This window comes from Dromiciops gliroides, chromosome 2 (genome assembly GCF_019393635.1).
Source record: "Dromiciops gliroides isolate mDroGli1 chromosome 2, mDroGli1.pri, whole genome shotgun sequence".
NCBI lineage: Eukaryota > Metazoa > Chordata > Mammalia > Microbiotheria > Microbiotheriidae > Dromiciops > Dromiciops gliroides.
Window position 1 is genome coordinate 532,923,936 of NC_057862.1, and position 18,928 is coordinate 532,942,863.

General features: G+C 37.8%; 1 protein-coding gene across 2 annotated transcripts in view; it reads right to left on the reverse strand.

The window, feature by feature from the left end:
* Positions 1-4,857: 4,857 nt before the first annotated feature.
* The window catches only part of ZMAT4 (zinc finger matrin-type 4), a 729,909-nt gene continuing 715,838 nt past the window's right edge, over positions 4,858-18,928 (reverse strand). The window contains exons 8-9 of one of the 2 annotated variants that reach the window (XM_043989058.1): positions 8,069-8,152; positions 4,858-7,588 (exon numbers count right to left, since the gene is read on the reverse strand). In XM_043989058.1, the coding sequence (XP_043844993.1) occupies positions 8,089-8,152 (64 nt within the window). In that variant the 3' untranslated portion in view covers positions 4,858-7,588; positions 8,069-8,088. The remainder of the gene's footprint in view (positions 7,589-8,068; positions 8,153-18,928) is intronic. The other variant, XM_043989056.1, reaches the window with a different exon arrangement.

An 18,928-nucleotide genomic window follows, 5' to 3' on the forward strand; every position in this document is an offset into this window, starting at 1 on the left:
TCAAAAGGAAAACTCACAGAGTGCTCCTAACTCTAATCCCTTATGTTGTATTAGAGACAGGAATTTCCATTTCTAAGGCAGCATGATCCCAGAATCTATCTTTCTATCCAGAAAAGGGAGATTTCTTTGGCAGTGTTGGCAATGGGGTGGATTCATGGAGTAACCCAAAGTTTGAGGCATTTGGGATCCAAACATTCTAGGATGAAAAGGAGATTAATTTCCTGCCTCTTAGGCAAAGAAGTGGATTGTCCCCATGGCTCCTCCAACTGGAGACCCCTCCTGAATTATTTCTATGTGAAAGGGTATTGTGGAGTTTCAAATATATTTGTTTTCTCTCTCTCTCTCTGTGTGTGTGTGTGTGTTGGGGTGGTGGTATGAACAACAGGGGGAAGGTAGGAAGGCAGTTATGCACTTACTTTGTTCTGATTTGTCCCATTAGCCATCTTCTTGTCATTTAGTAACTGATGATGTTGCATGGACCAGTGGAAAAAGCACCACATTTAGGAGATTTGTGTTTGAATCAAAGCTTTGACACTTTCTAGCTATGTGATCTTGAATGAGTTACTAAACAATTCCAAGCCTCAGTTTCCTTATCTATAAGATAGTTGGGGGCAGCTAAGTGGTGCAGTGGATAAAGTACTAGCCCTGGATTCAGCAGGACATGAGTTCAAATGTGGCATCAGATACTTGACACTTACTAGCTGTGTGACCCTGGGCAAGTCACTTAACCTTCATTGCCTTGCAAAAAAAAATAATAATACAAGATAGAGTGATACTTCACAGAGGCCTTGTTAGGACCTTTATAAACCTTAATCTGCTATAGAAATATGACTTAATACCTGTGTGACCTTGGACAAGTCACTTCATTTGTTTGGGTCTCAGCTGACTCACCTGTAATCTAAGGGGTCAGATTAAATGATCTCCATGTTCCCTTAAAGCTCTAGAACTATCAATTCTATGACCCTATTACAAAGAGCCTGAGAATACACGGAATTCTCCTTGTGCTGTGTACCAGACTCCCTTGGCTCTTCTTCTTGATGCCATTCTGGGGGAGGCACATCTTGGTTGGCAGCAGGTGGGTTTATAATTGAATTAGTCAGTGTGGTGTCCTTGTGCAAATGCAAAATAATGACAATAACAAGTATGGCACATCAATACCCAAAGGATGTGAACATTTTTGAAATAAATTCTTATTTATCTTACCAGTTTAATATTTGGCAAGGGAAAATGAACAAGGAAAATTAGGAAACAACTCTAGAGAGGTGTGAGGAGTGTGTGTGGCAGAGGTGCATGGGATAGAAAACATTGAAATGGAAGGGATAGTTAGCATATTGGATGATAGACTCAAAATTCTTTTTTTTTTTTTAAAGATTTGTATAGGCTGAAAACAGGAGTTGAAGCTGTTATGATTAAATATAAGAACAAATATCAAGTACTATACTTGGGTTCACAAAATCAGTTGTACTAGTATAGGATGGGGAGATAGGCCATCTATCCACATAAAAAAAGACTTGGGGCAGCTAGGTGGTGCAGTGGATAGAGCACCGGCCCTGGATTCAGGAGGACTTGAGTTCAAATCTGGCTTCAGATCCTTAACACTTACTAGCTGTGTGACCCTGGGCAAGGTCACACTTAACCCCAATTGCTTCACCAAAAAAAAGAAAAAAAAAGACTCAAGATTTTATTGCTTACAGATTCCATACAAATTAGTAGCGTTATATAGACCTCCCTAGAAGCTAATGTAATTTTAGTCTCAATTAATGGAAGAATAATGTCCAGAATAAGGCTAAGGTCCATTTGTCTTCTGCTCTTGCCATACAACAGTTAGAGAACAGCTTTGATTTCTGGGCATGAACCTGGGCAGGATAGCAACTACTTAAGGTAAGCTCAGGGGAGGATAGCCAGGAAGGTGATAGGACTTGAAAACAATTCAATTCAATTGAAAAATGTATTGTTTTTTAATGTGCAAATTTCTGGAGGGACAGTAAAAGGAGAACCAATTATCTAATAGGGGCAAGTATGATATATGCCAATGGTATTATGAGAAATAACTACTAATAATTGATATCTTGGGGGACCCAGTGATCTCCCTTTCTTCCTCAAACCTTTTCTCCCCCACTCAAAGGCAAGGTCCCCTTGAGGGATTTCATGAAATCTCATCTAGGTCAAACCCAAGTCCACAAAAGGAACCTTGGGTGGAGACAGATTCTTTTGTCTAAATAAGTTGAAGGACTTCACTGATGAGATTTGGCCTGCATGAACCAGTTCTAGGTGGGAACCATTGTGCTGCCATTATCTTGGGTGGGAGTCTCTACATTTTTCCCTGATGTCATCTTTACTTAATCACATATCCTCTCCGCACCCCTCCCCCTTCATTTCAATATAAGCCACCTCCAAATCATGTCAACCAATGAGATTTGAATGATGTTAACTAATTAGATTTGATTGCTGTGTGATGGACCTCCTGCAGTGGAAAAGGTATATGAAGCAGACTTGACTGCAAGGAAGGGATCTTTGTTCTGAGAGAGACAGACATAGTCCTCATTTTATTAATAATCCACCAGTGATATTAGTAAAATGATTAAATTACCCAGATAATATGTCTCTCATAATTTTAATCATCACAGTTTCAAATCAAATAGGAAATAGGCCCATTTAACCACACATAAGGATCCTTGCAGACTCATATTGATTTAGAAAAACACATGTTAACATCTTTTGTGTTTATATGTATATATACATATATACACATACATTTACATTTTACTTTATTAAATATTTTCCAGTTTCATTTTAATTTGGTTTGATCAAGGGAGTGTCTTGGATTGCATGTAGCCTACTGGCTATGTGTTGAACATCTCTGATGTAACAAATAATAATTAAAAAGGATTATGATCAGAAAAGGAAATGATTCAGTAAAAATGATTTTGGAAAATTTGAGAAAGTAAAGATGAATTTTAACATTATTGGAATGAGCAAAGGTTACATTGAAGAGGTGACCTATGAGTTGAACCTTGAAAGAAAAGCATTCCAATAGACATGGATGTAGAAAAAAATACTTTTTAAATATGGAAATAGATCTAACAAAGTCAAGAGGATGCAAAATGAGATAAGGAACAGGTGAAGTGAATGAATTGAAAGAATAGAATAGAATGCATGGGAAGGGATTAATTTGAAATGTCTGTAAAGAGAAGTAGGCTGGATCGAGTTGGTTTGGAAACTTAAATGACAGCATGAGGAAAGTCCTAGAGGTAATAGGGAGCAATTGGCAGTTTTTTGAACATGTGGGTATCGTAATCAGACCTATGCAGTCAGAAGACTGTTTTGGAAACTGTCTAGGGGATCGAATAGAAAGAAGTAAGATTAGAGGGAGGTAAAGTGGTTAGAAGGCCACTGCAATAATTGGATTATTATCACAAGAGGTGGTAAAGACCTGAATTAAAATAATGGCTATTGAGAATGGAGGGAAGGGGAAACTTATAAGAAATATAGTGGAGGTAGAATTGACAGGTCTTAGTAACCAATTGTATAAGGGAGGAGTAGGCTAAGGAAACAGGAAAAATAAAACAATGAAAGCATATGCCATTTATGACAGTGACACCATCCTTGTATTACAAAGATAATCATACTATGTGATATGTGATATGTTAATAATTTAAGGAAGGTGGTTAAGATTTGTTTTTAGCCCTATTCAGATAAAAGAGTAGATGAGGACACAGTACAATAGAACTGTAATGTATCTTGGATTTAATCTAATTCAGTCCTCTCATTTAAAAGCTAAGGAAACTGAGGCTCAGAGAAAATGACTTGACCAAAGTTACATAACTAATGGTCAAGATTGGCTGAGAACTCTCAGTTGAGTTCTCTTTCTATTGTGGTAAAATATGAAAGTTTTTAACAGTCGGTTAGGATAACTGAAAGACGCCAGTTTTTCAAGGACCACCCTTTTGGGGAGGAGATGAACAGTCCGCCTGCTGCGCATGTCAGACTGCCTGCCGGGTACAGTCCGCCTGCTGCGCATGTCAGACTGCCTGCCGGGTTTTTTGACTTCCGGGGTGGAGAGAACGAGGGTAGGCCTTTTTGGCTGCTTGGCAGGACTCCTGGCGGCGCGGCACAGACGGTCTCCCTCACTCCAAAGGTGGCCTTTTTGGTTTGGTGAGTTTTTATAAGAAATATAGACTAAGCCTAGATTTAAGACGATTTCTACTGTATTTCTACTTTCCTATCCTTCTAATCAACAACACCTTATATACAATAAAGGCTCTATCTAGAAAACCAGAAGCTTCTTCCATTTACTAGTCTGGGAGATAAATTAAGGGAAAAGTTAAGTAGGGGAGATTTATGATCTAATATCCAATTTTAAATTTCACACTATGATACCAATTGTATCATTCCCCACCTCTTTAGAATGGTCAGGAAGGTGCTGCTACAGCACATAATATAACATCATTGGTCGTATTGTTTATTGTGTATCTCACTATCTCAAATATGTGAGACTGGTAGCTTGCATTTCATCGGGGAATTTCTGACCTCAAAATCCTTCAGTTAAAACAATAAAGACCCAAAGGACATTTAGGGGAAAAAAATCCTACTAAAACAACAGGATGGTGAGTGGCCCAAAATGGCATGTTCAGCTACTGTTATCTCAAAGTTCTCCTGTGTGTTATTTTCATTAATGGTTTTAAGCAGCCAACCATCTCTTAAAGTCTATTTGAGGGGGGAAAAAACAAACTATAAGAGGCCCCATGAGCTAGTTCAGATGGAAAGTGGCTTAATGTGTATGGGGGAAGGGGTGCTCTAAGACTCTGGATGGTGACAGAACAGGTCTATCTTAGAGGGACCAGGATATGCCATCTGGCAGAGTCAGAAGCAGCACTTGCAGTTAGTATATAAAGGTATAATGAGGTCAAATCCAGAGAATTCAGCCAGGTCAGAATCAATCAAGCCATCAACAAACATTTATTGAGCATTTATTATATAACAAGAATTGTACTAAGCACTGGGGTTACAAAGAAAAAGCAAATAGGAGTTCCTGCCCACATAGAACTTATAGTCTAGTTGCAGAGAAAACAAATAAATACATACAAGTTACATACAGAATAGAGGGACCATGGTAACCTTAGAAGGAACGGCTCTAGAAGCTAGATGAGGGATAGAATCAGGACTGGCTTCCTGTAGCATTTGAACAGAGTCTTAAGGGAAGCTGGGGATTCAAAGAGGCAGAGGGCAAGGAGGGAGATTATTCCCAGCAAAGCAAACAGCCAGAGGAAAGGCACAGGAGATGTGGGAGGAACAGCAAGAGGGCTGGCTTACCTGCACCACAGAATGTATGGAGAGAAATATGATATAAGAAGCATGAAAAAGGAGAAAGGGGCCTGGTGGTAATGAGCTTTAAATGACAGAGGAGTCTACACTTGACAATAAAATAAATAGGGAACTGCTGGAGTTTATTGAATAGGGACATTATGTGGTCAGATTGTGTTTGGGGGGATCCCTATGGCAGATGTGTGGAGGATGGATTGGTATGATGGAGTGACTTGAGGCAGGGAGACCAATTAGGAGGCCATAGAGATTGTATGAAGAGTAGCTAAATTAGAGTGGTGGTTATATAATTAGAGAGAAGAGAATATATACAAGAGATGTTATGGAGGTAGAAAGGACATAATCGGCACTTGACTGAACATTTGGGGTGAGTGAGAGCAAAGAATAGAGGATGACGCTGAAGTTGCAAATCTGATTGACCAGAATGATGGTGCCCTTGAAAGTAATGGGGAAATTCAGAAGAGGGGTGGCTTTGGTAGGGGAAAACAAATGTGGACATGTTGCATTAGAAATGCCTATAGGACATCCAATTTGAAGTGTCCACTAGTCAAGTTTTGGTGATATGGGATGGGAGTTTAGGGGATAGACCAAGGCAGGACACATAGATCTAAGACTTATCAGCAATAAAGATGACAACTGAATTCATGGGAGCATGAGATCACCAAATGAAGAAGTAGAGAGAGAAACAGAGGAGGTTCAAGACAGAACCTTGAAGGACATCCAGGATTAGTAGACATAATAAACATGAAGCCCCAGCAAAAGAGATGAGGAGAGGACAGGAGAACCAAGAGACAGCAACATCAGAAAATAAGAAATATGCAGAAGTAGAAGGTGACAAACAGTGTCAAATGTTGCAGAGAGGTAAAATAGAGTGAGTAGGGAGATAAAGTCTCTAGATTTTACAATTAAGAGAGGCAATTCAAAAGCCAGATTGCAGAAAATTTAGAAGAAAGGAAGTTGGAGGAAGCATGGAGAATAATTTTTTTTTTAATTTTCAAGTTTAGTTGAAAAGGTGAAGAGAAAAACAGAATGATTACTAATAGTGATGATAAGTTGTATTTTTTAAGGGGGGGAGATCTGAAGCTATTTGTAGACAAGTCAAAAATAACCAGTAGATAAGGAGAGATTGGAGAAGGGAGAGAGAGAAAGAGAGGGGACGGAAGAGAGACAGAGAGATGGAAGAGAAAGAGAGAGAGAGAGAGAGAGAGAGAGAGACAGAGACAGAGACAGAGACAGAGACAAAGAGAGAAGAGAGAAAGAGGTGGGGAGAGGGAGTGATCTGCTAGAGAAGATTAAAAGAGGAATAGGATTTAGGGGTACATTAGCGGGGTATGGTCTGTGCAAGAATATCCTCTATCTGAGACTGAAGTGAAACAGGAAATAATGGGGGATAGTGACAGAGGGATTTGAGATGAAGAGTAGGGGAAAAGAAGGAACTCTCAGCAAACACAAACTATGCGGATTTGGAAAATTTTAGTTCAAATTCTAACCAAATTTTTGCGGTGAAGTACAAAGCAAAATCTTCAGCTGATAAGGAGAAGGAAGGAGATGATGTGGAAGGATTGAGAAGAAAAAAAGGTTTGGAACTACAAAAGACCTTAGAGACCACCTGGTCCAAAGTACTCATTTTGCAGATGAAGAAACCAACTACAAGACAGTTACACTGGTCCCACACCTGAGCCAGAATTTAGACCCAGAATTTCTGACTCCAAATATAATGTTCTTTCCATTACACCTTTGGTTTCCAATCAGAGTATGAAGCCCCTTGTAATATAAAAAATAATTCAGAGACCATAATCCCAGATGAGAGAAATTGTGCCATTACTATACAATTGGAAAAGCACATTACAAAAAGCTGCTATGAATGTATTAACGATTTTGAATGGATTTGCTTTTGTTATTAATCACAATAGCATCTACGTATATTTGAAAAATAGCAATACATATGTCTGCAATACATTTGAAATTCAGTCTACATATGGTACATTTGCTTGTTTATACTAGTGAGCATACTTCATTGTAGCTAGATCAAAATAATAATGTTAGGGGCACATATGGATTCATGGACCCTTGCTATATATCTTTGTGTCCCACACCCTAAGGGGTTTGTTGCCAATGCATTTGGAACCATTGCACCAAACCATGCTAGAAGGGTCCAGAAGATTCCACAGGCTATTCAGCAGGCAAAAGGACAAGCCCGGAGAAGTCATCCAGAATAGGAGAGGTCAGGCATGTACCATAGCTCTAGGCAGGCAAGGTTGCGAATCTAGGAGATCAGAAATAGTGACAGTAGTGAGCAGGATAATACCAAGGCAACACTTGATGTTAGAGTAGACACTTTTTGGTCTCTTCTTTGTTTGCTACTCTTATCTGGGCCCAGGTCATAGTCTGAAGGCTAACCCTGTTCTGATTTGGGCAAAGGCAGAAATGACAGGGAACATAGTGCCGTCTCTCAAATTTTAGAAAGCATACGTTTTATATTCCTTCTAAGTAGAGAATTTCTTATTGTTCAGAATTGGCTTTTAGACCTGTATGAGATTGGAGCATGTCAATGCCCTGTACTTTGTGAGTCAGAACCCATCACAGTTTATTAGCTTTAATATTGGAGTTACAGGAAGCCACTAAAGGGAAAACTCAAACTTTTCAACCCATGAAGAGTCAGGCATCACAAAAACAAATTGTCAATTTGTCTTTCAACTACATTTTAGCTTTTTGGGTTTTCTGGGATATAACTTTTACTACTTACTTCAAACACCCACAATTTCTTCAGTGCAGGTCATCCCTCCAGGGACGTCGACTGTATCCCCTCCATGACTTATGTAGTCTTCCACTAAATTTTATAAAATTAAAAATTAGTAATGATTTCTCTAATCATCAATCACCTTTTATATAGTGAAATTCACCTGGTAAATCCATACTAACAATGAACTGAAGAATAAACTTTTGTCTTTTGGTTATAGACTATGATAAGAAAATAAAATTCTTCTTTCCTGTCTGGAAGAAGTTTTGGGAATAAACAGTGTGCCCCAAAAGATCCAAGTCTGGCTGAAATTACTTGATCCATCAGGTATCCATGCATTTCCAACCCAAGTTAATAAAATTTGGAGTAATGAAGACAGTTTATTTTTCATGAAACAGTTCAATTAACAGGGAAGCATCAGCACCAAAATCATGTGGTGCCTTATCTGGGCACATCTCCTTGTTCAAAACTGTTTTGAGTAGCTTCAACAACCATTGTTCCTCAAAGGACCTTCAAGTCAGTCACACTAGGCGTTTGAGTCAGGGTTATACTGGAACCAACTCTAAATGACTTGAGAGGACCTATTGTTCAATTTTCAATATAATCATTTATCCCACAGAAATCACCAAGTCTTACATATCAGGGCTTGATTTATTATTTTGTTGATTGTCTAGACTTAAAAAAGCGTTAATAATGCAGATTAAACCTAAAAGTGTGTGTGCATATTTTTTTTGGAGAGTCTGGTTGTTAAACATTTACTAGAATACCTCTGTATTGTTTTATAAATGTAATTTGGGTTTAGTAGGAGTACAGTGGAAGGCTCAGGGAATTAAGTCATTACTAGCCTAGAGGCCTGGTAGCTCTTCATTGTGATTTTTGCTTAACTGACTCCCATCCATCCTTCAAAACCCTCACTTTCTTCCACGAATCCTTCCTTGAGTGCTACAGTTTATAATACTCTGTCCTTTCCCTTCTCTCATCTCCTACAATACTTATCATCTACATGATTTGCTTGGCTCTTATTATGATACTGATCTGGGAATGTCAGATTGCTAATTTGCTCCCTAACTTGATGAATAGAGTTCTGGGCTTGGAATTTGGAAGACCAAGATTCAAAACCTGGCTTGAAGATACTAGCTCTGTGACCCAGGTTAATAATTTAACCTCTTATGTTCTTCAGGTAACTTCCTAGGATTTATCTAGTTGTTCACACAGTTAGAGTTCCATGTTTAAGGCATTTTCCTGTTGTGTCTAACTCTTCATGGCCCCTTTTGGGGTTTTCTTGGTAAAGATATAGAAAGATTTGACATTTCTTCTCCAGCTCATTTTACAGATAAGGAAACTGAGGCAAACAGGGTTAATGACTTGCCCAGAAGAACATAACTAGTAAGTCTGAGGCCAGATTCCTCACTTCAGCCTCAACATGCTATCCATTGAGCCATCTAGCTGTTGCAGAGTTCCCTACACTGGCCAAATAATAAATTAGTCTATATTTATGCTTATAATATAAATTAATATAATATACAACATATAATATAAGCATATTCATAACTTTAGTCTTATATTGTTATTTAACACACACGTATGTATATTTACTTACTTAGTTCCTAGTATTAGGTTCTGTACACATTAGGCAGGTCTAATATAATCCAAAAGGAATTTGTTCATCCCTCATTGTATAAAAGGCACTGTGCTAGTGCTAGGGATACATATATAAAGTGGAAAAAAGTTCCTATCCTTAAAGAACTTAGATTCTAGTGGGTATTAACAATGTGTTAATAGAAAATATTTCCATTACAGTCATCCTGTGTCTAACAATAATGAACCCTCTTAAGACTTTGGTGAAGGAGACATAACAACTATTCTGTATATAACCTGAAGTCTGGGATGCCCACACACTATAGCAAATTAAGTCACTGATAGGCTTTAAACATCTTCACTGTATATACTATACTGTGGTGGATGGATACTCTGTGGGAGGATAAACTGGAGGAGAAAGATAATTATTTAAGCAACTCACATTTATGTAGGACTTTATGGTTAACAAAGCACATCACATATCTTCTCTCATTTGATTCTCTCTACAACCATATGGTAGTGCAATAATATTATCCCTAATTTGCCAGTATGGAAATTGTAGCTCAGAAAGATGAGTTGGTTTACCCAAATGGTAAGTGGAGAGCTATGACTTGAATTCAAATTTTCTGGATCTAAGTTCAGTGGAAAGGTCATAAATTCCAGAAATTATTCTTTGAAAATGCCTGAGCTCTCCACTAACTTTCTTTCCTAAGTTATTCATTCATGTTCAGTCACATCACCTGACTATACTCAAAATCCAAAGATGATAATTATTTTATGAGATCAAATGAGTCAATATTTTAAAATTGCTTACTTAGCACAGTGCCTGTCACAAAATAGGTGCTTAATACATGCTTGTCCCCTTCTGCCATAGAAAATATTCTATGAGTTTTTTCCTCTTTTTTTTTAACCCTTTAACCTATCAGTTCTTAGCTCCTGTCAATTCTACCATATCTCCTAGATAATGGCTGATATGTGGCCTCAACTAGGGGTTGAGATCAATAGAAGCCTATATACAAGCATACACACACACATATACACATATACATATACAATGCATATAACGCATATACATGCACACATGCATACATATATACTAATTGTGTGTATATTTGTTTGTGTATGTCAGATAGGTTTATATAGACACACACATTGTTATATATACACACAGAATTGTATAGATATATACATATACACATACATATATATAAGTATATTTGTATTATGTGTACATGTGTATGCATATGTGTCTATGCGTATGTATATATTATGCATACATATATGTGTGTATGTATATATCTGTATATATACATATATTTATATACATACATATATACATACACACACACACACACACACACATATATATGAAATAGCTCATGCCCACTTTGTCCCATCTTCTAGGGTCCATTCTAACCCCAGGTAACTATATGTTAATCAATCTCATAGATATATGATATCCCCAAAAGATAAAATACTACCATACTTTTATAGATAGTATTCTTTCAAGCCTAGAAATAGGCTTCAGAGAATTTATTCAAGTCAGAAATTAAGGCAATGAACATATTTTATGGCATATTTGCTCTTTCGCTAAACTTGCATTTCCTGAGCAAATTTCTAAAGAGCTTGAGTTGTCTATGTAGAAGAATGAACCCATGAACTCTTTTATTCTGGGAAATGAGCAAATCAAATTTTTATAGTACTCAGCCAAGAAACCAGGGATAATAAAATTTTGAAGTCAGCCAAGAGGTGAGTCCAACTCTTTCCTTTTCTCCTTTTTTATCCCTTAGTCAAACAAATATTCAAAGACACTAAGACACTAAATCTTGGAGTATAGGTAACAAATAACACCTTGCTTCCTTACCAATCTCTTCTCTAGGTCCTGTGGAAATTGAGGAACACTTGTGAAATACCATTGACATGTGTCAGAGTTAGGATCTGTTATGTAAAAAATGGAAAAGTGGGGAGCCACTTTTGGTGTTGCCATAACCATGAACTTGATTTGATAACACAGATGCTTTCTAGATACCTAGTGGGGAAATGATACCAGAATGATACCAAAATTTTTTTATTCCCCTCTGGCATCACAATACTTTGACTCAATGAAAAGCCTTTGATAAACCTGAATAAGATATCTAAGTTCTGTGAATAAGTTATTTTTTTCTTCTATGATGGCTGCTGGCTTACCAAAGCAAAACTCATTTAGAGAGCATTTACTGATAAATGGGGGACATGAGAATCTGAATAGCAGTCAATTTCATTTAAAAGACCAAAGGATCAAGAGATGAGTGAAAGCAACAACAGCAATGAATTCATTACAGGGAGACTTATTCTACAAAGCCTTTATAAAATAGGACCAAAACCAAAAAGCAATTGCCTAGGATGAGCTTCCCAACCCTGTTCACCAATGTGGGCTCAATGACTATCAGGGTGCTGATTCTTGTCTCTTGCCCTAGACCAGTGAATTCTACCTGCTTCTTCTTTGTTTTACCTTAATCTCCTCAACCTCATACTTTACTTGCTCAGATCCCTGGTGCTTACTGGATCCTTTACATTTAGCAGGACTCCTGATCTTGGCCCTTTCTTGGCAGTCTCATTGCTTTCCAATCCCCTAGTGTCATAAGCAAAAGTTAACCTAAGCAATGAGAAAATCCTCTAGGGAAAATTGCTGCTTGTCATAATATGGCAAATTTTCAATGTGAACATTTATACCTTGGAAATCAGCAAATGCTATAATTCAGGGTTTGATTTATTGTTTCATTGATTGTATAGATTTAAGAAAGTGATGAAGAAAATGTTAGTAATGCAGATTAAACTTAAATGTGCTGTGCACACATTTTTCCCCTAAAGAGGCAGTAGTTAAACATTTTCCATAATACCTCTGCTTTGAAGGTCATATAGTCCAATTCTTCCATTTTAGAGAGAAGGAAACTGAGGCCTAGAAAAGTTAAATGATGTGGTCAAGTTGACAAAGGATGAGAGTGCTATATATCTCAGGCAGGAGAAGAATCAGGATTCCTACCTCAACTTTCTGATTTCCTGTGCAGGAATCCTTCTATCGAACCACAGCGCCTCCTTTACTTTAGTGTGTAGAATTTTAGAGCATGAAATCTTAGAGATTGTCTAGGTTATTCCCTTCATTTTCTATGTAAGGAAACTGAAGTTTTATAGAGGAAAAGTGGCATCTTTGAGACATGGCATCCGGTTAATGTGAGAGCCTGACTGACAATTCAGGGATTTTTCCACTAAGATTCACAAACTTTCTTTGTATTCCATAACCAAGGAAGGTTGGTTCTTCCTGATTCTTAGTTCTAGAGATCAAGAGAATCCTCTACTGACTCTGCCAGTCTAGGTTTTCACAGAATTTTTCCAGCTTGAGGGAAGAATCACCAAATTGATGGTCTATTATCCCAGAGAAAATCAGCCCTTGATCCAATTGATCAATAAAGAAGGAATAGCAAGAGATACTGCCAGCAGGTAGCCACATCTACCAAAAGCAACATGTTTTCAAGTAGTTAATTCCTACTTCATCTCTAAGAACAAACCACCTTCTTCCTAACCCCAGTTCTCTAATTCCAAGGATATTTTGAACCATTGGGAAACCAGAGGTTGAGAATAGAAGACTTTGATTTACAGATGCTCCAGATGCACTTTGTGTGCAGCTCTTTCAGATTTACAGCATAGATTTATAGATTACTAGAATTGGAAGGGGCTTTAAAGATGTCCTAATCCTAACATCTCAATTTCCAGAGGATGAAACTGAGACCCAGATTTAGGAATAAAGAAAGAAAATTTCCCAGGGGGTGTATGACATTTGAAAGAAAGTGAGATCAAGGCACATGATTTATTGAAGAGAAAGTACATTGGGAGCCTGTTAATGTTTTGATTGAGCCAAGGAACCCAGATGCTAATCTTGGCTCTGACACTAAATTGCATTGTGACCCGGAGCACAGTCCTTTCCCCTTATTAGCCATGCAATAATCATCTGCAGAATGAAGAGCTTCATTTTGTTGGTCATGTTGGGTTCTTCCATCTCTCTCTCTAGTACCTACAAGGATACTTGAAGTATCCATGATTTGGTCAGTGACCTCCTGTAAATTGCAACACTCTTCTGATTGCTGTGGCTCACCAGGATCTGCAGTTTCTGGCTTGAAATTATTCAACCCCCTAGGGTTTATTAAATATCATTTCATCCTTGGAGACTTTCTTCATTCACTTTGAAACTTTCCAATCCAAAAGTGAATTCTGCCCAGGACTTTTTAGTTTGAGTGTGTGTGTGTGTGTGTGTGTGTGTGTGTAGATAGAAGCAAAAATTAATTTGTTGCTGTATTAGTCTTATTGTCAATATAATTAATCTCCCAAATATCTTATAATTTTGCTATGGAGAAGCTTAGGGATCACATTCTTGATTGCCCCTATAATCTTTTTCTTTCTCTCTAATCTTTGATCTCTACTGTCCTCTTCATAGTTCTCTACAAATACATTCAAGTTTCCCTCACCTTTAAAAACAACAGCAACAAAAAAACAAAACAAAAAATAATTTTCACTTGATCCTACCATCATTTCAAATTATATTCCTATATTTCTTCTCCCTTTCTTAGGCAAACTCATAGGGAAAAAGCTGTGTACCTTCAACACTCACCTCTCACTAGCTTTACAATCTTTTGCCATCTGGCTTCCAACTTCATAACTTGACTAAAACTGTTCCCTCCAAGTTATCAATGAGCTCTTTTCCCCCAAATAATAAAAAAAATTAATTTAATGTTTTGAGTTCCAAATTTTATCCCTCCTTCCCTCCCTCTCCTCCCCCTCCCTGAGGCAGTATGTAATCAGATATAGGTTATACGTGTATAATTATGTAAAATACTATTATATTAGTCATTTTGTATAAGAAAACTTGAATAAAAAATGAAAGTGAAAAATAACATTCTTCAGTCTCTGTACAATCAATATCAGTTCTTTTTTTAGAGGTAGATAATATGCTTCATCATTAGTGCTTTGGGATTGTCTTGGATAATTGTATTGCTGAGAATAGTTAAGTCATTCACAATTCTTCATCAAACAATATTGCTGTCTCTGTGCATAATGTTCTCTTGGTTCTGTTCTCTTCACTATACTTCAATTCATACGAGTCGTTCCAGGCCTTTCAATGAACTCTTAATAACCACATCCATTTCTCATTCCTCATCCTTCTTGACCTTTGTATCATTGACATCCCTGGATGCTCTCTTCTCTGTGGGTTTTCATAACACTTCTCTCCCTTGGCTCTTCTTCAACATGTCTGACCTCCCCTCCCATTTCCTTTGCTGTATCATGTCATGTATCCTAACTTTGGGTGTACCTTGAAGCTTTGTCCTGGGCCTTCTTTTCTTCTCTCTTAACACTCTCTCAGCAACCTCATCAGTTCTTATGAGTTTTTTGCTCATCTCTACATGACGATGACTCCTTGAGCTATACTACATATCTGTAGCTCTAGTCTTTCTCCCAATCTTTAGACCCACGTAACTGTTAACTGGACATTTCCAACTCAGTGTCCTATAGCATCTCCAACTTAACATGTCCCAAACAGAATTCATTGTATTTTTCTGTAAATTCACCCCCTTTCAAACTTTCCAAGTTCTATTGAGAATTCTATCATTTTCCTATTATCTAAGCTTCAAAATCTCAGTGTCATCCTTGATTCTTCACTCTATCTCACCCCATATATCCATTTATCAAGTTTTATTTCGTTCTACTTCCACAGCATCTCTCCAATCCATCTGTATCTCTCTATTCAAATACCTACCACCTTAGTTCAGGCTCTGATACCTCCTACCTGGACTATTTTAGTAGTTTCCTGATTGATCTGCCAGCCTGAAGTCTCTCCTCTCTCCAATCCAAATTCCGTACAGATACAAAAGTAATTTTCCTAAAGCACAGTTCTGAATATAACACTTCCCTAACTAATAAACTCCAGATCTGGCCTCAGACACTAGCTGTGTGACCCTGGGCAAGTTGCTTAACCCTGTTTGCCTCAGTTTCCTCATATGTAAAATGACATGGAGAAGGAAATAGCAAACTACTTCAATATCTTTGCCAAGAAAACCCCAAATGTCATCAGACATGGCTGAAATGAATGAGCAACAATAAACAACAGCTCCATTTAGCCTCAAGTATCAAATAGAAATTCTTCTCTTTGTCATTTGAAGGCCTCCACAGAAAAATTTAAATTTATCTTTCTAGCTTTATTATATATTACCTCCCTTCTCATATCAATGGCCTTCTTATCATTCCTCACAAAGGACACTCTAGGTCCCATTTCCATTTTTTTGTACAACTTTTCCACTATTCCTGGAATTGTTTCATTTTCTTGTATTTGTGTTTTGAGTGTATCATTTATTGATTATAATGCACTTTCTGGTCAACTGTTTCTCTAGCCTCTTTCAAAGCTAAGCTCACATGCATTGTCTATAAGAAGACTGTCATTTTTGCCCCTCCATTGCTAGAAGTACTTCTCCTACCTCAGTTACATTGTATGTATTCTGTATATACATATACATATTGCATGTCTGTATGTGTGTTTATATACACATGTATGTGTACAAATACACAGACATATGTGTATGTAGATACTTGCATAGTAGATAGATGGATGGATAGATAGATGTGTGTGTTGTCTCTGCCAGTTGAATGTAAAATTCCTGAATGATGAAATTGCCTCAATTTTTTTAATATTACAAGACCTAGCACAAGTACATAGTAGGTATTTTATAAATTCTCATTGAGTAATAGATTAAAGTATACTTCCCACTCAATTACTTCTCATAGAATCCTTAGTTTCCTTTAAAACTCAAGTCTAGGGGACAGCTAGATGGCACAGTGGATAAAGCACTGGCCCTAGATTCAAGAGGAACTGAGTTCAAATCTGACCTCAGATACTTAACACTTACTAGCTGTGTGACCCTGGGCAAGTCATTTAACCATCATTGCCCCACAGAAAACCACAACAAAACAAAAAACTCTATCATTGCCTCCTACATCATGAAGTTTGCATGATTCTAGTGCCTCCCCTAATTTGTATTTGTTTTGTACATATTCTCTCTCTCTCTCTCTCTCTCTCTCTCTCTCTCTCTCTCTCTCTCTCTCTCTCTCTCTCTCCTCTCCCCTCTCTTTCCCCCTTCCCCCACATACACACACAGACACTCTGGTCACAGAAATTGTCAACTTCAGATAAGTGATATGGTACAGGGTCTCAATGGCAGTTTTTATCGCTTCTATTCTGATGTATACAGTAGTATATAAGCCCCTTGAGGGTGGGGATTGTTTCATTTTTATGTCTTTGCATACTAAGGGATAAGCATAGTACCTGACACATAGTGGGTGTTTAATTAATGCTTGTGAGTTAAAAGGGCATATAGGGAAGAGATACGCTACTACCCAGCAGACCACATTACCTAGACTTCTGACATTCTTCTCTGTTTCTGTCTCTCTCTGTCTCTCCATTCTCCCCCCTCTTCCTTCTCACCTCTTCTCTCTTCCTCTTTCTTCCCTTTCTCTCTCTCTCTTTTTTTTTTTTTAGTGAGGCAATTGGGGTTAAGCGACTTGCCCAGGGTCACGCAGCTAGTAAGTGTTAAGTGTCTGAGGCCGGATTTGAACCCAGGTACTCCTGACTCCAGGGCCGGTGCTCTATCTACTGTGCCACCTAGCTGCCCCTCTTCCCTTTCTCTTGAAACTCACTGAATGCTCTCACACCAAATTGACTTGGATATGTTCCCAATACTATTCTCTCTCCTCATCTTACTTCTCTCACATTATATTAATTCACAAACTCCCAAGTATATAATACAAATACTCTTCATCCATGCTGCTTTCTTTACCACAACCCAATCAGCTTCAGATCTCTCCAAAATGAACAACATCAGTCGTGAGACCATTTCTGGGCACCCTTAAATCAGCCCTAAGTCACTGCTAGCAGTTGTGTCCCCTTATAGACTCAGGCTCACATCTGCTCCTTTTTTCCTAAGTGACGCCATAATATTTTGTCCCTCTGACATTGGAACTCCCTGCTGAATCTTCTTGCTCCCGTTGTTTGAGGGCTCACCTCTTAAACAACTTTGAGAACCCACAAGGTTATTGTGTAGAAGTCTCTGAAGTAGAGAAAATTAGCTGTTTGCAGATCCATTCCCACCTAGGTAGCGGAAGAGGACCTGGATTAAAGGGTAATAATGTTTCATTCACATTCTAATGAAGTTAGACCAGTCCAACATTCATTAAGCACCTATTTTATATAGGACCCTGTAGACACAAAAGTAAAAAAGAATAGTCTTTGTTGTGAAGTAGCTTACTATTATTGGGGGGAGAGTGGCAGTATGGACAGAAAAATTTCTTTAAGCACTAGTACACAGGTTACATTATTATTAAATAAACAAGAGATGTCAAAGTGGCATGAGAAATTCTGGGAAAGACATCACATTCAGCTGACAAAACCAAGCAAGTTTTCAAGAAGGAGATGGCAAATAACAAGAACAAAAATATCTAGCATTTATATAGAACCTACTATGTGCCAGACACTATACTAAGCTCTTTACAAATACCATCCAATTGATCTTTACAAAGATCCTTGGTGATAGGTGCTATGATTATTCACATTTTATAGATGAGAAAAATGATCTGGACCTTAAAGCAAAAGTAATAATTTCAACAAGGGTTTTTTTTTCCCCAGTCCCTATTCTCATTGACCTACCTGCTACTTTTAATATTATAGACGACTCCCTCTTTCTGCATGCTCCCTTCTTCCTCCCTTGTCTTCTGTGCCACCGAAGTGATTTTTTTTTTAACTGATAGTTCTCTGTCTCTTTCAGAGAATTCTCACCACATTCAGACCCCTAAAATAGGCACATATTAAGATTCTGCCCTTGACCCTTCATTGGTGATATCATTCATTCCAGTAATTACTCCATGGGTCTTGTATTTTGGGATCTCCCCCTGTGGGATCCACCAACATGTCAAATGTATTTGAAATTGAACTCATCTTTCCCATAAAACCATACCTTTCCATTTTGCAACTCTGCCTGCAAAGTCACTAAATTATACACACCCTTTGACTCAGTGATACCACTACTAGGTCTATAACCTAAAGAAATCAAAGACAGAGAGGAAGGACCCATATATAAAATAATATTTATGGTGGTACTTTTTTCTGTTATAGCAACAAACTGGAAACCAGGGTAGAGTGTCTATCAATTGAGAAATGGCCTGACTAATTATGGCACATGAAGGTAATGAATACTATCAAATTTTTAAAAAATG